Genomic DNA, 17,638 nt, shown 5'->3' with positions numbered 1-17,638 from the left:
GAATGTCCATTATTTGAAAGGAGATACCATACTGTGTTTATTTATCTGTTGTAAAATCTGTTTTGAAAAACTTTCCTTAGTTCCTAAAATATGATTGGATTCATAAAGGCAATTTATGTTCTAGTAACAAAGTTTGGAATGAATAATGAAAATCTTGCTGTTTAGCTGTTTCAAGGAAAGGGGTGTTTATACTGTGAATTTTAAATAAGGCTATGTTTTAGTTACTTTATATTGCTGTGCTAACCCCCATGAATGAGGCAACTTATAGAAGAAATAGTGGTTTCCAATTTCAGAAGATTAGAGTCCATCATGGTGTGGAGCGTGGCAGTGGGTGAGCAGGCATGGCGCTGTAGCGGTAGGCATGCACGGCGCCGTAGTAGTGGGCAGGCATGGCACTGTACCAGTAGCCCAGCACTTTGTTCCTAAGCACAAAGCTTGTGAGAGAGCTAACTGGGAATGATGTGAGCTTTTGAAACCTGAAGTCCACCCCGCAGTGACACACCTCCTCCACACCTGTTAATCCTTTCCAAACAATTCTACCAACTGGGGAGCAAACATTCAAATAGATGAGCCTACCGGCATCCTCAGTCAAACACCACCGACCACCTGCTTTGCTGCAGCGTTTTTGTGCCGTAGGCAAATTTTAAGGCCAAAGCGCTCTCTTCCGTGTACTTAAGTTCCGCCTCTGAGCTCAGTGTGTTGGCTTGCAGCTTCTCTATTGGTCCTGTTCTCTTGTACCAGAGAGACGGTCTTAAAACAGTCATCATATAATGACTAGAATGTTCTCCCCACGGGCTGTGCTCATATCTTAGCTGTGGCTTTTCCCTTTTGCTCCAGAAAATATTGTTTAAAATTTTTATTTTTAACTTGATCATTTTCTTCCACTTTTTATATTTTTATCACTGTTAGTGACTGATAAGGAAAACCCACCTTGAATAAAGAGACTATGGAAAATAAAATTCCCTATCACTGTGCGCTGTCCCTTCTAGAATTACCCTGCTATTGTCATGTTCAGCTCACCCCTGGGGATGCTTCAAGTTTGATTCTTCCAGTAAGTGGTTTTATGTAGAGTCTCAGCATTATTTCAAACATGATACAGTGAGTTCCCCTACAACCCCGCCCGCTGTTGTCCCCTATTAACTGATGATTAGTGAGGTGGAATCTCAGCAGAGAGACAGGATGTACGCATTGCTGGTGACATGTCTCGCATCCTAGGGTCCCATCCTTGGACAGCCACAGTCACATTTATTTGTCTGGGCTGCAATAGGTTTTTTTTATTATTGCTTTTGGCAAACATTAATGATGTTTAGGATTACTGGGCTATGAATTTTGAGAATTCACATCTGTGCTTATTTCATTAATAAATGCTTTGGGAAGGGAGATCTCAAGGAACATTGCCAGTGACTGAGAACAGTTGATGCCAATCTTGAGCTTGGCTTGAGATGTTGTTACTTTTTCCTGAAGACCAACCAAGCATTTTCCTGGAAACATTAATAGCGTATTCACTGAGGCTACCGGGGAGCCAACAGGAGCTGGGTTTTTTTTTTTTTTTTCTTTTTATTGGCAAAGTTGTAAAGCTGCTATAAGTTTCTAAGTATTTAGACAAAAATAATCTCAGTGATGGTAAAGAACGTCTCTTTTCATGTGTTGCAGGTGGGAATGAGGTCACGAAACCAAGGCGGAGAAAGTCCGTCTAACGGGCACATCTCCTGCTCCAAGTCCCCCATCATCAACAATGCTGGTGACAAAGGCCCCTCAGAAGAGGCAAAAAAGAACAAGGCAAATCGGAAGGAAGATGATGTCATGGCCTCGGGAACTGTCAAACGGCACCTCAAACCATCTGGAGAAAGTGAGAAAAAGACTAAGAAGTCTCTGGAGTTATCCAAGGAGGATCTCATCCAGCTCCTGAGCATAATGGAAGGGGAGCTACAGGTACAGTCAGACCATTCAGGGCGCCTGCTTCTAGTTCCCGACCGAGAGAGTAAGGACCTAGCCGCTGTCCCGATCCCGCGGCGGATTGCAAGCATCTTCCTCCTTATATCTAAATCCTAATGTTGGCACAGGTTTTCACCGAATAAGTATTTGTTTAAAAATTGACAAGTGACCAGGTGCGGACTCCAGCTTCCAGTTTCCTTAGAAGCACAACGTTTCTCCATGATATACTTCAGCCAATAGTTGATTCCGATTCTGGAAAGGCTCTCCTATTTGGTCAGGGCTGTGACTGAAAGGTGTAGAAATGTTGGAATAGGCCCGTTGCATTTAGTACTTTTGTGTTCCAGGAGGGAGGGAGAGTGGGCAAGAAAGACAGAGCTTTGCTGAAACAGCCGTTCTGCTTCATTTCGTTTCATTTCTCCGTAATTCTCAGCCTCAGGGTTCTGCCTTGTCTTAAGAATTGAGACCCAGCGAATATATCACATTGTGAAGAGCCTGAATGGCTTCCCAAAGCATTTTCAAGTCTGTTGTTTCATTTGACCTTGGTAAAATGTAGACATCATTATACATATTTTACAAATGAAGCTAATGCTAGGAGCCAGAGCTGATACGTCCAGATCTCTACTCAGAGGACTCCCAGCTCTTGGTCCAGTGGTCTTTCTGCCTACCCACACCAACTTTTCTAGCTTCCATGAGCCAGGACCATCCCAAGAAGTCTGTGTTTGGGGGGTATTCAGGAAACAGATCAATTTTTTTTAATTTCTGAGCTTAAGACAATTAATTCTGACAGTAAAGGAAAAGTAACTATTTTTTTTTTCAAAGACAGGATGACTTAAGAATGAAGTTATTGTTTTCCTTTTGTTAGTCTTTTGTTAGTTTGTTTTTGTTTAAGCTTGTAGGAGCCTCAAGGGCAGACTAGCAACTGCATGGAAGGAAACCTTCCTTGCCTTGCTGGTGTTGTCAGTGCCAGAGAGAGCCTATTCATAGTTAGTGCGGCTACTGTGTGCCTGTTCCCATCTCTGTGTGTGTCCAGATAAGGAAGCCTCTGGGGTAAAGAGAAGTATAAAACACCCAGAACTAAAGTTTGAAAAACACAAGCAAATACAACTGAACAAAATCATTGAAATTTCACAGCAAAAGAGAAACTTTCCAGAACACAACCATTACTAAAAATAATGTCACTGCTCCTAGAAACATGGCCATTGTTTTGTCTGTTACATTTATGGGGTAGAGTTAAATGACGACTCCAGCTTAGCCAGCTGTGTCCCAGCGACCACTGGGGACTGAGCATGGTGTGCCATCTTCATAGCCTTCCGTAGCGAGGTCATCTTCTCACATGATTTCAGCTGTGCCGGCCGTTGTGACTCTGTGGCTCCTGCAAGCCCTTCTTTCTGCAGGCACTTCTATTATATCACCGTGAACTCCGAGGCCACTCATGTGACTATTAGGGACCTAGTGGTGCTACGTGTCATTCTAGGCTGGTATGCAGAAGATAAGCTCACACTCCAGGGAACCCGAAGAAAGTAGACAGATGTCCTGAAGACAGGCGTTTTAATTTATCTCTTTGAATATTGGATGCTTCCCTTACACGTGTTCCCAGTCAGTCACAAGAAAGTAAAATGTGTACAGTATCCTTCATCAGGGAGAGGGGTGATGGTGAAGGGACTGGTACTTCAAAGAGTTCCATAGTGATTTCAGCTGCAAAGCAAATCATCAGACGCATGCACACAGAGGCACCTCGAGATGCAGAGATGTTTCTGTAGTAGACACTTGTCTGTTAGCACCACCGCATCTCAGGGGGGTGTTGTGGCTAATAGCGGGAAGCTGTTCACACTAGCAAGTGTGAGTGGGCTGATGAAAGTGTGCTGGCTGTTTGCTAAGCTTGCCGGCCAGGAGAAGGGAAAGCATTCCGTCTAAAAGGCTGGGACTGGGAGAAAAGGCAGGCGTGTGCATTGGGAAGTAAGTTACTGTCAGCTCAGGACTGTGGGAATGGCTCAGCGTAGTTAGAGTGCCGGTTCTCAGACCTCCATCGACCTCCAGTCTCTTAGTGGGCTGGCTCTATGTGGCTCATCCCAGCCCTTGCTCTAGAGATGACTTCTATATGATACGGTTACGGTAATGCAAATTGTGGATGCCTTACTCCTTCTGTCTCCTTTCTATCACAAACAGCTATGTCCTGGCCCAAGGGGCGTCAGTCCTTCAGTCATAGTTGCTATAGATCTAAATTCCTTGTTACATACAGTCCAATAAATACCCTGTCTGTCTTACCACTTGCATTCTGGGAATGTTCACATGGGGGCAGAGTATGGGGACTTTATATTTACCCTCGACCGCCAGAATTTCCTCTATGTAAAGTCACATGTAAAATCACAAACCAATGATATTGTATGGAAAGATACATTTTAAGCAAGAGAAATTGAAGAATTCTGTTTCATCAGAGGGGCAGAGTGAGATCAGAGCCCAAAGTTGGATGTGTTGCAAATATTAAAGATGGGGTAAGTAGGAATGCCCATGCTGGGCACTATGCAAGTCTGGGGGTCTGTAGTCACTGCTCAGTGGCTGGTGTTTACAGAAGTGGTGCAAGTAGGAAGCTTTAGGGGGACACATCTGTAAGTCAAGGAGGTATAGTGATGCACAGGAAAATGGGCTTACAGTGTCAAAGGTACAAGACAAAGGTGAAGTCTGTTGGAGAAGAACGTCTTCCAGACTTTTCACTCCACACCTCGGCAGATACAGGCTTGTTGTCTCAGCACCAGGGCCAGCCAGTGTCGCTGGCATCAACTGTTATTACAGTTCTGTCCTTGACTGTTTCCAGTAACACGTGCTTTCTAATAAATTGGGCCATTTTTACTCTCTGGGTGAAAAACTCGTTACATATTTCCCAGACTGAACTGGAAGTAATGAAACTGTACACCCAAACCATTGTTTGGGCCCCATGATTCATTTCTCCTTGTATTTATTCTAAAATAGCACTTTTAAGAATCCAGTCAACTTGGCTGTGCTAAAACAAACACAACTTCAAAGGGAGTAGCGCTCGCATCATGAAAACCACAGCACAAAAGACTTGGCAAAAGTACATTCCTGTAAAGTAAGTCAGAAACAAGACATGAATAAATTCTTCTTCTTGCCTCAAAGAAGCCCGTTATGTTGTAAATTCCCTTGGCTTACCTATTTCAATACATGTTAGGGGGAAAACCCCTCAAATTGGGTCTCATTATTTCTCCCTTTCTTGTTATGTTTTGTTCTCTTCTCCCTGCTTATACAGAGACTCGGAGAAAACTAGGTAAGACAGATAATATCTCAGAATTCTCTCGGCTTTGGTGTTCTTCAGGCTAGGTCACACAGTTGCCGACACACTGAGAAATCAATCTCTAACCCTAGGCAACTGGCAAAGGTGATGTATTTCAAACACGGCTTATGAAACAGTCGAACAAGCACAAAGGTCTTTAGCTCCCTCTGCTCTGCCGTTTCAGAATTTCTAGCCATTTTCTCTAAGACTGTTCATTAATTCATTGCCACTTCTCCATCTATGAGAGGGAAACCTGTTCTCTGCACTTCTTTCTCACCAAGGCAATTCATTTATTCTCCGAACTTTAATTAATAATCACTTAATAGTGGTTGTTTTACCACATTTGAGGAACATTATTATGGGAGAGCTTCAAACACTATTTTTCAAACTTATGATCCTCTTTATCATACCCTGAGGTGTCAGAGAGCTGAGCGGTCCATCATTTTAAGCAGAGAGCTCTGCCTGGGGGGGTGGGGGGGGGCTGGAGCTCTCTGAATTGAATCCACTGGGAATGCTTTCCAGAATGATCCCAACAATTCTAAGCCTGCTGTCAGTGGGGAGAGTAAGGGAGGGAAGCTAAAGAAATAGAAAGTCATGTCTATCAGAAATCTAAGGATTTAGAAAAAATGGCTAAGAGGTATTTAAATCTGAAATAAACACTCATGCATGGCTGTGGGAGCTAATTTCTTCCCCCCTTAGCTGAACAGTAAAAGATGTTTCTCACAGCGAAGGCCCTCAGAATACACGCGTTAACCTCTGTTTGAAGCCACCACATTCCTTTTCTCTTCTTTGAGCTTTCTTTAAGAGACGTAAACAGTGCGAGTTGACAGTTAACTCCTACAGAGAAATGTGGTGGAATTTTAAAGACTTGCTGCCTGGCCCTCGAATGTTGACTCTGGGCCTCGCCTCAGTCCCTGGTGTACGCAGGGGGATTTCCTACCTTCTGGTGTGATTGTTGCTAAATTTGGTTAATACAGATGCTACTTGGACAAGTCTGAACAATGAAAGCAGAGAAAGGATAGCGGCTGGAGGGGAATGACGTCAGGGAAGGTTTTTCTATGATTAAAGGACTTTACTTGTATTGATGGGTCACAAGGTTACAGGGCCGTAAAGAAACAGTGCCAAGGATAATGGCAGTGAAGGAACTGTTGATGACAGAATCTTGGAGGGGACAGGGGAGAAGGAATCTAAGTCATGATTTGGGAACTAACCTGGACCTTGAACTGGAAATGGAGGAAAACCCTCCATCTTCTGAGTAACAAGAGGATGAAAACTTTGATTCCTCAGGAGAAGGCAGTTGAAAGAGCAACCAGACAGGCTTGCCCGTCTCACTCAAGTAAAGTGATGTCCGTCCCACTGAGAGATGCGGAATAATCACTGGTCCTTAAGAAGATCCCTACGTGCTGAATCATCCCCCACCCCCCGCTGGGGGTGAGGTGTTAGATGAAGATTGTCGTGGATAATACGGTCACTACTGAGAGATGTACAGGGACTGAGACTGCATCTGCCGCCGTAACTGCTCTTTTTTAAAGGACACACAGTTCATGGTGTTGAGTTTAAGGTTAAAGTTGTCAGAGTGGCTGCAGTAGAAAGACAGAACAGGTGTAACACCCGATTCTGTGTTACCCCCTCGGTACAGTTCGCGCGCCACTGTACCTTACGCGAGTCGGACAAGGGCCTGGAGATTGAAAGAACACACAAAGAGACCTGGGTCATTCGGAAGGAGATCAGCCGAATGCCATTTATTTAGCCTTGGGGAAAATCTTATATACCCCACTCCTGCCCAAGGAATTCCACCCAGGCAGGTGGGAAATTACCATATCTAACTGCTGCACAAGGACTTCCACCTAGGCAGGTGGGAAATTACCATACCAACAATAGAGTCAACAATGCCCTACAGCAAATCACTAGGTGGGGCAGAGGGAACACAGGAACAAACAGAATGCTTAGTCATCTGACCAAAAACTGTCCTTAAGATGAGCCCCAGGAACAAGGGCAGACCCGGGCCCTACAAACAGGGAAGTAGAGAGAGTGGGTGAGGATCCAGCAAGGAGGAGCTAGCTATTGTGTGAATGAGCAGGCCAACAGAGAATGACCAAGGGAGTGCTGGGAAGACTGGAGATGTGCCTCTTGGCACGTAGGACACTGACTTAACTAGCACAGCTAGATACTGAGTGCGGTCTTGGAAGTAGCGGTGAAGGCAGCTGGAGCTAATGGTGTGAAGAAATCCTGAGGTTAGGTAGGGACTAAACCTCCCGTTAAATGTTGAGACCTACAATGAAGGCGGATTTGGAATGGAGACCATGTCTGTAATCATTGGTCAAATATGAGAGCTGGAGGCCAAGGGGTCAGCAGATGACTAAGGGGACAACTTTTGCCAGCGTCTTCCTCTTGACTATGTCATTTTCTTTCGCTTAGGAATTTGTACGACAGCCTTATTAGCCTTTATTAGATTGAAATTGAGATTGCTCAGGCTGGTTGGTAGTCTCTGTTAACTATTTACTCCTTAGCTATGAAAAGTCATTTTTAGTGTTCTTTAAATGACCAGTCCTACCCAAATAGGCAGCGTAGACAACTCTCCTACAACTCCCACCCACCTTCATAAACACAAACTCAAACACTATCACCATTCCAAGGGGAATTGATCTCCTGTGTCTTTCACACTGAGAATACTTGCAAGACAAAATTTGGTCTCTTTTGGAAAATTGTTGTGTGTTATCCTTTAATTTTTTTTTTTACCAGTTTATATGTGTTTCAAAACCACCAAAGGCTTACTTCCTTTGTGAAGTCTCATATATATATATATATATATATATATATATATATATATATGTGTGTGTGTGTGTGTGTGTGTGTGTGTGTGTGTGTGTGTATTCCCTTCAACACTTGTCCTTGTTCTGCTCTAAAATCCTGCATAATTTTGTTAGGTACAAATTATAGCATCCCATCTATACATGTTCTACTAGTGTTTTATATATTTATATTATGTTGCCAAAAAACAAAAACTTTAAAGAAGGGACTAGAAAGGGCCTAGGCATATATCATCCTTGTTAGTTTATTGGTGACTGATAATCTCAAAATGTTTTAATAGTTATACACAATCTGAAGCATTCATAATATCAATTTTAGTGTGTGTATACATGATTATGCCTGTGAACAGAGAAAGGTTTCTGTATTGTATGTGCACATGTGTGTGCTCATGCAAGAACTTTATGAACTGAGCCTTCTCTCCAGACCAAGATTGATGTTCTAATGTGTTCAAAACACATTTGAATTGTGTAAAGTGTAAGCATCATATACAAAATCATGTTGTTATTGAATTACTGAGAATGGTCAGAAATATTTGCAATGCTATTTCTACCACACATATAATGATTCCAGGGTTGGTTGGGGTTGCTTTGGTTGTATGTTTTGATCATCTTTTTGGGGTGGGGGCGCTGGATCCATCTTTAATTACTTGTATGTGTTTGTGTGCAAGCACAGCAGTTCAGCTGCCTGAGGCCCTGGGCCCCTGGAGCTGGAGTTAAGGCTGTTGAGAGCCACCTGATGCCATGAGGCTGCTGGGAAGCTAAATTAGGTCCCTGCAGCACTATGCACGTTTGACTGCTGATCCGTTTCTCCAGCCCCGCTTTTGTCATCTTTAAAAAGAGCTGTCATACTCCACTGAAGACAGGCACAATCAACTCGGATGGAATCACTCAGTGCAGCCAAGCACAATAAGCTCGTCTCGAAGGGATGCAATACATCACCTTTTTCTTCGGCTACAGCTTTTCTGCTTCTAAATGGGTTCCATTTGTCACGGGGCATGGCCTCTGGTAGAAACCCCATGCTTCTGGAGTGCTGGATTTCAGTTACCCTTTCTGGCTTTTTAGCGCGATGACTCACCTGCTCTCCACTGCTTCATCTTTAGAAGATCAGACTGAGGTCACCTTGAGCAAGGCGCCCGGTGAAATCTCACACCACTGACAGGATCAGAGTGCTGGGCATGGCATGTCTTCACTGAGATCAGGAGGCAGAAAGGCAGGCTGCTTTCTGATTAAAATCAAGATCCGATCTGGCCTTTTGTTGACTGTAAAGCCTCAGGATCTGGTGGCAGTATTGTCTGCATTTTGACAAAGAACTCTGCTGTCTGATTTTCACTGCTTGCGGTCGAATAGATTTGACGTTCCTAGTAGAATCAGTCTGCAGTGAGAACAATATATTCACTGATAGTACAGGCAGAACTCTGATGGTGTTGAGAAGTCGGGGTGGGGGGAAACATATTAATAAAGAAAATCTCCCAGAAAAGTATTTTTATTGTTTGCTGGAATCTGGACAGAAGCAAACAGTCTGCTGCGGGCTCAGTTAAAGATGGAGACCCCTGGACCTTGAACTTCCCGCAGGGCAGAGAACCCTGACTTCTCCTTGGACTGGAGAGGGAGGGGGAGGGGAGTAGAGGGAGGGGGAGGGAAATGGGAGGTGGGGAGGAGGCGGAAATTTTTAATAATAATAAAAAATAAATTAATGCCGGGTGGTGGTGGCGCACGCCTTTAATCCCAGCACTTGGGAGGCAGAGGCAGACGGATCTCTGTGAGTTCGAGGCCAGCCTGGTCTACAAGAGCTAGTTCCAGGCCAGGCTCTAAAAAAGCTGCAGAGAAACCCTGTCTCGAAAAACCCAAAAAAATAAATTAATTAATTAATTTAAAAAAAGATGGAGACCCCCTCCTCTCTGTTGTGACCTGCCTTTTCTATCGGTCATTACAGCTGAGTAAACTCTATCCAGTTGTTCCAATTATCTATGTCAATAACCCCAATTATATGTTGTATATGTGTATTTGTTGTACGGAGCCAATTTTGAGTAAAATTGGGGTCTGTGCACATTAAATGGATTTGGAGCAGAAGGGACTCCTGATTTTAGAATGGCTTCCAGGGCAGAGGTCAAGCACACATGGGTACTGCAGGGTCTCCTGCTGTGGGGTACCCACTAGAGAAGACTGCTCGGGTAGATCTAAGCCAAAAGAAAGTCTTTATTAGTCAGCCGGTGACTACACTGTGTGTTTAGGATCTCAGTGTAGCCCTGAACTTTTCTCAGGGTGAGATTTTAAGCATAAAAACCATGTTCTGGATTGACATACTTCAGCTAACAAGAGCAGCTAGCCAGAAACAGAACTACGGAAGCCCAAGAGCAAGGCCAGTACAGTTAGAGACTTTCTCAGAACCACGAATTGATGAATTAGGTCTTTGTTCTGCCTGGTAGTGCTGTCTCCATGCTGAGTCTTACACCCTGAGTGGTACTTCCATCATGGAATCAGTTATGTTGAGGTCTGTGGGCCCTGTTCCACTGCAGCTCAGGAACAAACGAGACCTGTGCTACTCACTGGATCTTCTGATGCAGAGAGGGTTCTGTACGTGCCCCAACCTGCATGGTAGTGACTAGTCACATGTGACTTGTAATTACTTGAAATGTAGCTAATTATGTTGAGAAGTTGTATTTTGACTTTGTAAATTATATATATATATATATATATCCTGGTTTTTTTTTAATTGTGTGTATGCACAAGTCTGTGTGCCGGTTTGTGCACATGAGTGCAGTGCCTGTGGAGGCCAGAAGAGGGCATTGGTTGCCATGGAGCTAGAGTTTGAGGTGCTCCTAAGCTGCCCAGGGTGAATGTGGGAATTGAACTTGGGTCCTTGGGAAGAGCAGTGTGCTTTCAACCTCTGAGTCATCTCTCTCTATTGCTAATTAGTTTAAGTAGCCACTTTAATTAGATAAATGAAAGTGCCTGTGCTTGTATATGTCATTGACTTTTCGGCAGTCTCCATCCCTGATGAGTTTAGGCAGAATACTTAAGGCCCCTTTCCCCCCAGATACTCCCCTGACCAAATGCTTTTGTCTCTTCAGCCTACCCAAGTCCATATTTCCTCACTTAAGTGAGTTCACGTCCATCATTTTCTGTACTTTCTTTCTGACAAGACTTCTACTGGTTCATGTTAAGGAATATTGTACACTTGCAGGCGTCTCAAAGATAGGCCCTGTCATCGCGCCAACAGGTTAATATACAATTTTTTTTAAAAAAGTGGACTCTTACTTTTTCTAAAAGGCTCCACATGGTAAATGCAGAGGTTTGGCTCTGACAGAACATTCAGTGCCATGACCAAGAGATTTCAAGGAAGCATCTGGTCACGTCATCATGTTGGTACACTGGCTTCCCTTCTGCCTGTCACAGTGTCTACACCACAGCACCTTAGGTAGTGTTTTTCTGGGATGTATAAGGTCACTATCAGTGGCAGAGCTGTCTCTTAGCAGAAACCAGGTGGACTTCTGCCCCGCAAACGTCTCCATCATAATCTCCAGACTCTGAGTGGCAATAACAGGTTACTCAGGACTTTCTTCCTTTAAGAAGCCCAGCACCTCTTCCACATGAAAGTGTGTAGTTGCGGGAGCTGAGAGGGCAGCCCACTGTGGGCTTTGTGATTACTTAGGTGCTTGTTTCCATATTACAACAAACGAATGGCCTGTGAAATGGCAAAGGGAAAAATAAACCTAATATCCACAGTGTCCATCTGTCCGTCTTTTGCTGCCTGCTGTGACAGGAGTGTCACTATTTAGCCACCACTGTTCCCCTCTGGGTGGGTTGAGGAGTAGACAGGCTCAGAGGCTTAGGAGACTTCCCCAGAACATGTCTTTGTAAGGCTTATCACATCCCAGGGCTCCAAAGCTAGAGCCCTTTCCCTCCACACTTCCCTATAGACTGGGCATCATACTCTCTTTTAAATTGTCTTTTAAAACTTCAGCCTGGTACTAAATTCTATCTGCTAGTGATTTTAAATTGCACTGAATCACCACACTGCACACCAAAGAAAGCAATGTATCACTGTTGTATTAGCAGTCTGAGTTAAGAAAGCAGACACTGGGCAAAGAGTCCTGTGCTGTAGACAAGGGGAAGAAGTTTAAGTCACCTACCAACAGGATTCTTTCCATATAAAACAATTTGTTTTTAATTTGTTGGATTTCAAGCTCTGGCTTACATTTTTGGCCTCTAATTCATATTCTGAACTGAAGCTACATTGCAACTGCATCTTGCTCTTTTTTTTCCTGTTTCTTAGCAACAGAAGTTTAATCACCTAAACAGGTTTGTAGTTTGGTGATTTAAAGCATTAAAGAAAAGAGGTGTGCTTCTGTCAGGTGCATTTTTCTGGTTGGCATCATTTTATCATATGAAGTGTTTCTAATTAGGGAGGCAGGAGATCAAGAGATGGCAGAAGGCAGCTGTGGTTAAAATATGCTGTGTACATGTTCAGAAATGCCACAGTAAAAATCCATTAGCTTATATGATTACTATGTGTTACTATTTAATATTAAAAATGAACATTGTCAGGCTTGGAGATGGCTCAGAGAAAGACTTCACTGCCAAGCCTGATGACTTGAGTTTGAGTCTCAAGATCCACATGGTTTACACACACACACACACACACACACACACACACACAAAAACACTAAAATAAATAAATAAATTTAATATAATTTGCTTTCTTTAAAAAAATATTGGTTCTTTTGAGAATTTCATACAATATGCTTTAATCATACTCAGTCTCTCCAACTCTTCTCAGATTTACCCCCATTCCTTACTCAACTTTGTATTATTTTGTTTTGTTTTTCAAGGTAGGGTTTCTCTGTATAACATTCCTGAATACCTAGAACTCAATCTGTAGAGCAGAGCTGGCCTCGAACTCACAGAGCTCAGTCTACCTTCCAAGTCCTGGGATTAAAGGTGTGTTCCACTTATTTTTTAATCCCTCATGATCAGTTTGTGGTGCCCAGATATCCGTCCTTATTGAGATATCCTTGTGTGACCATCCATTGGAGAGTGATGGGCTTACCAAGGCCTACACTCATTAGAGGAAACTGTCTCTCCCTCTCCTGGAAGCTAATAATAGCCATTCACGTCACCATGGCTTGTGTTGGAACTATGTGCCTGTCTCCTTTCTCCCTGCTGGGATTTGGTCTCTCTCAGACTTGCACCGGTTCTGTGTATGCCACCACACTGCTGTGACTTCTTGTATGTATCTGGAAGATAATGTTGTCATGTACAGTCTCTCTGCCCCTTCTTCCACAGTGGTCCCTAAGTCTGGGGAGAGGGTTGTAGTATATATAGGTTCTCTTTAGGGTTGCACATTCCTAGAGTCTCTTCATTGTAATAAAAAGTTTTCAATGAAATTTGTTGGCTTTACAAACAGAATAAAATGTATAGACTAGGGATATAGCTCAGTGGTAGACCAGGAACTTAGTGTAAGGTCCTGGATTTGATCCAAATACCATAAAAAATAAAGCCAAATAAAATGCCCGACACAATGCCCAGAATCTAGTAAATTTAAGCTGATGATACCACTGCACTAGCACTACCTATGTGTAGACCTTGACATTGTGTACAGATGCCCTCAGTAGTCTTTAACCTCTTTCACTGCCTTCTCTTTTCTTGGAAACCACTGGATAAAGTCAGTGGATGAAGGATGGTTCCTTCTTCAGTACTTTCTCTTGTTCTTCTCTGTTTTCCCTCCCCTTGGTCTGCAGGAGATCTCTCAGAGTGCCTAGATTAAAACTGAACTTCAGAAGTCCCATGTCAACCTGTAACAGACCAGCCTTGAAGCTGTGAACGACCCCAAGTGACCCGTGTCGTCTCTGTCAGCAGGAAATATTTATACTCAACTTGCGAATACTGGAGAGGAAAACAGGGCACTGAAGAGAATTGCTGAAATAATTTCAGCAAAATATTCATGTGTAATAAAAATGAAGGGCATAAACTCTGAATTAGAAGGACTATTTGGGAGCTAGAGAAATGCTAAGCAGTTAAGGAACTTGCTGTTCGTACAGAGGAACCACGTGTGGCCCCTAGCACCCACATCCAGTGGCTCACTGCCACCTGTATCAGCAGTTTGGGGGGACCCAACACCCTCTTCTGGCTTCCTTGGGCACCTGCATGCTCACATATATGAAATATCCCCCAAAATTTTTTTTAAAGAAAGAATATTTGTTACCTGGGCTTTCCAGCTCACATGTAATTCTATCTGTAGACCGGTCCTGCACACCAACAATGCATGTTCTTGCCTGCTCCGAGCAGGATTTCTATCATCCTTTCCAAACAGCAGCTGTTGCTATCTGGAAATGCCTGCTCTGATGTTAAACACTTTCTGATCAAGGGCCTGAAAGGAAGCAAGAAACAATGTGCACCAATCACAGCAGATGCTGTTCTCGCCCAGATTTCAGAACTGGTGGTTAGGAAAACACATTCGCAAGTTCACAGCCCTATGGGGATTATTTAAAACTTTTATTGTTCTTGGGTATGTGTGTGTATAGATGAATCTTGGTCACCATATTAATGCTGCATGTCTATGTTGTATGTTTATCTTATCATACGTGCAAATCATTCTCTGTGGGTTAAATCCTCAAACATGGAGCTGATGACTCCAAGGTGCGTGTTACTGCAATCTTTTGCTTACTTGTCTTGCATGGTTCTATGTTTTCACACTTTTGCCGGCAAAAACTGCTGCCTCTTATTTATCAGCTAGATGTTTTATTTCCTTTGACAGTTTGGTAAATGAAATGGGTATTTCCTCATAGTTTTAATTTACACTTATCTTATGAATGAAGTTGAGCATCTTTTTAAATGTTCTCAGAGAGTCTGTCTTTCCACTTATTTGACTAATCTGTTCTCTTTGCTCTTTTGGAAAACTGACGTTTTACATGAATAAGTTATACTAATATAGCAGTTAGTTCTTTATGACATGGGCAATAAGTCAAACATTTTCTCTGTGCAGTTTTTATTTTGCCTTTGGAACATTTTTTTATTCTGTAGAGTTTATAGTAACTGTTGTTAACCAGACATTAATCTTCCATTTATGGCTCTAATAAGTATCAAAATTAGATTCTCTCTCTTAGATGAAGAAAATAATTGTTTTAGAATTTTACTACTGGTAGTAACACTTCCCCGTAGTTTTCCTACTGAAGTATTTAATCCATCTAGGACTCATTCTAGTTCAAAGCGCACTACTTTACTCTTCTGTATGTGGCTGCTGTAGCTGTTGGGGTTTGTCGGGAGAGTTGGAAGCACACTATATACTAAAACAGAGGGCGGTTAGTAAAGACGTTTGGTCACACAGATGTTAGCGGCTGAACGAGTCGAAAGAAAAGGGAACAAGGCTGTGGTTGTGGCTGTGGGCTCGTGAGTGAAATCACAAAGAGAACACAGGTATTTACAGAAAACAAGTCTGCCATAAGCTGCTGGGGAGATGAGGTAGAGTCAGGAGAGGAGACTGGGGATGAGCGGTTCAGGGGGTCAGCAGGAAATTGGCACCTGGTCCCAGAGTTCAAGTTTTCACGATGGAAGAAGAAGCGAGTGTGTCGTGTTGGAGTAGGGAGAGTAGAGAATGGGACTTGAGCATTGAGGTTAGCGGCAGGGACATCACAGTTTACCTTCATAGGAGGCTTCAGGGGAACCACTGAAGCACAGTCCTCATGAGAATACGTTCAAAGAAATCCCACTCATCTCGAGGAGTGAATCCTGGAGCAAGGACAAGCTGCTTTTTCAGTGCGTTTCTTGGAAAGGAAAGGAGAAAAGTGAAGGGAGGTCTGGCAGGGGAAGTAGAGTCACCAGAGGGTCTTGTTCTGATGCGAAGAATCGCTGCATGTTTGTGTGTGCTTATACGTCAAAGAGTCACATGGTAAAGATTCAGTCCTTATGGAAGAAGTCTCTCGTCCAGCAAATGAGACCATCACAGAAACTGGGCACAATGCAGAGATCACTGGATTGTGGGAAATGCAGCTCCCGTGGATACATTTACACCAGAGCTCCTACATCTATGGCTTAGGGAATGAGACTATCGTTAAAGAGAGGCCAGAAGGATTGTAAGAGCAGACTGCCATGAAGCTTACTGTGAAAGTCTCTTCTTGAAATGACTGCATAAATGAGACTCAAGCAATGGCAACATCAGTGGGCAGATTATGTCTATGGGGGAAAAGTTTCACACAGTCCCACCTCTAGACCAAGAACTACAGGCACTAATGACTGCTGAAGAAGGGGAATGAGCATCTTCTAGGGACAAGCCCCCTTATTGGCAAGGTATTGGTCCCTGAAACTATATACACACAAGCAATAGAAACAGACTTATATTTATATACCTGTTGTATTTATATGTCTGTGTGTGGGCCTAGTTGAAGAAAGTAGATTTCTATAAGATACAGCCTCCAAAGGACTCAGTGGGACCTAGGCCACCCTCCTTTGTCTCTCGGCTGCCACATGCTTCTGTCAAGGTATGCAGCCTCACCCCAGGCCTGAAAGCTGTTGAGCTGAGACCACGAGCTTCTGAAACACTGAGCCAAAACAAAACACAACTGTCCTCCTTCAACCTTTCTTTCTCAAGTGTTCTGTTGCAGCAGGGCAAAGCTGACTTACGTGCAGACCGATGCAAATGAGCTATTAAGATGCAGCAAGAGCACAGATGCAGGTGCCTGGCCGAGCAGTGGAGAGAGGACAGGCCCCAGCGTCCATGATGAGAAACTGGCATGCCTTTGACACTTAAGTGCTCCACACAGGACATGCGTTCTATGGAGCAAGCTACAGTGGAACATGAGGTGATGGGAAATTGGGGAAGTTTGTTCCCAGTTGTTTGGATTCTCTCGGTAAGCTGGGGAATAAGAGGAAACGTGTGTTGGGTAATTTGATGAGGGAGAAGTAGGGATGGGAAAGTATGTGAGAGGGGTCAGGAACTATAGGAATGATTTGTTGGTAGCATTAGCTGGCCAGTTAAGGCTGATAACTGTGGTAGGAGGTGTTTCGGCTATAGATATAGAATTGAACGTTAGCAATGAAGGCTTAGGTTTAAACAAGGCTGTGTGTGGTTTGTCCTAGAGAGTTTAATCAAGTGAGGGAAGAAGCAGGAATATGAAGATGTCTGCGGTGGAAACTGAGGCAGATGAGAAAGAAAATAAACATGGTGAGAAAGGAGGGATGAAAGCCAGTGGAAGCGTGGAAAAGTCGATGGCTTATAGATTCTGCCATCATCAAATATTGTTAGATTTAAGGTTCTAGAAACAATCAATGACAAATAGCTGAGATGGTAGTACAGACTTGATTATAGATGATTATAGTTTTTATAATACCAGACAACTAGATTATGAGTATAGAAGTACTCATTAGCCAAGGTAGTATAGAGAGAGATCATTTGCGCAGAGGATTCAGGGGCCCGGAAAGTCAGACTGCAACTGGCCCCATGAATATGAGGGTTCTAAAAGACACTGTGTCTCTCATTTTGGACAGTGGTCCTCCCCAAAATTGTAATTTCCTAGGAATCTCATTTTGGGAGAAGAAAAAGGCTAGATCCAGAGCAGTAAAGAGATTTGTTACTCGCCAGACCGCCTTGCAGAAGAGATTGGCATCTAAA

At 43.3% G+C, this 17,638-nt stretch overlaps 1 protein-coding gene across 2 annotated transcripts in view; it reads left to right on the top strand.

Annotated features, from left to right (window-relative positions):
- The window catches only part of Filip1 (filamin A interacting protein 1), a 173,798-nt gene that overhangs the window by 66,372 nt on the left and 89,788 nt on the right, over window positions 1-17,638 (top strand). For both annotated transcript variants that reach the window (XM_038324384.1, XM_038324383.1), the window contains exon 2: window positions 1,654-1,932. In XM_038324384.1, the coding sequence (XP_038180312.1) occupies window positions 1,660-1,932 (273 nt within the window). In that variant the 5' untranslated portion in view covers window positions 1,654-1,659. The remainder of the gene's footprint in view (window positions 1-1,653; window positions 1,933-17,638) is intronic.

This window comes from Arvicola amphibius, chromosome 3 (genome assembly GCF_903992535.2).
Source record: "Arvicola amphibius chromosome 3, mArvAmp1.2, whole genome shotgun sequence".
Classification (NCBI taxonomy): domain Eukaryota; kingdom Metazoa; phylum Chordata; class Mammalia; order Rodentia; family Cricetidae; genus Arvicola; species Arvicola amphibius.
The sequence above is the reverse complement of the archived record's forward strand: the minus strand, read 5'-3'. Positions and strand labels throughout refer to the sequence as shown.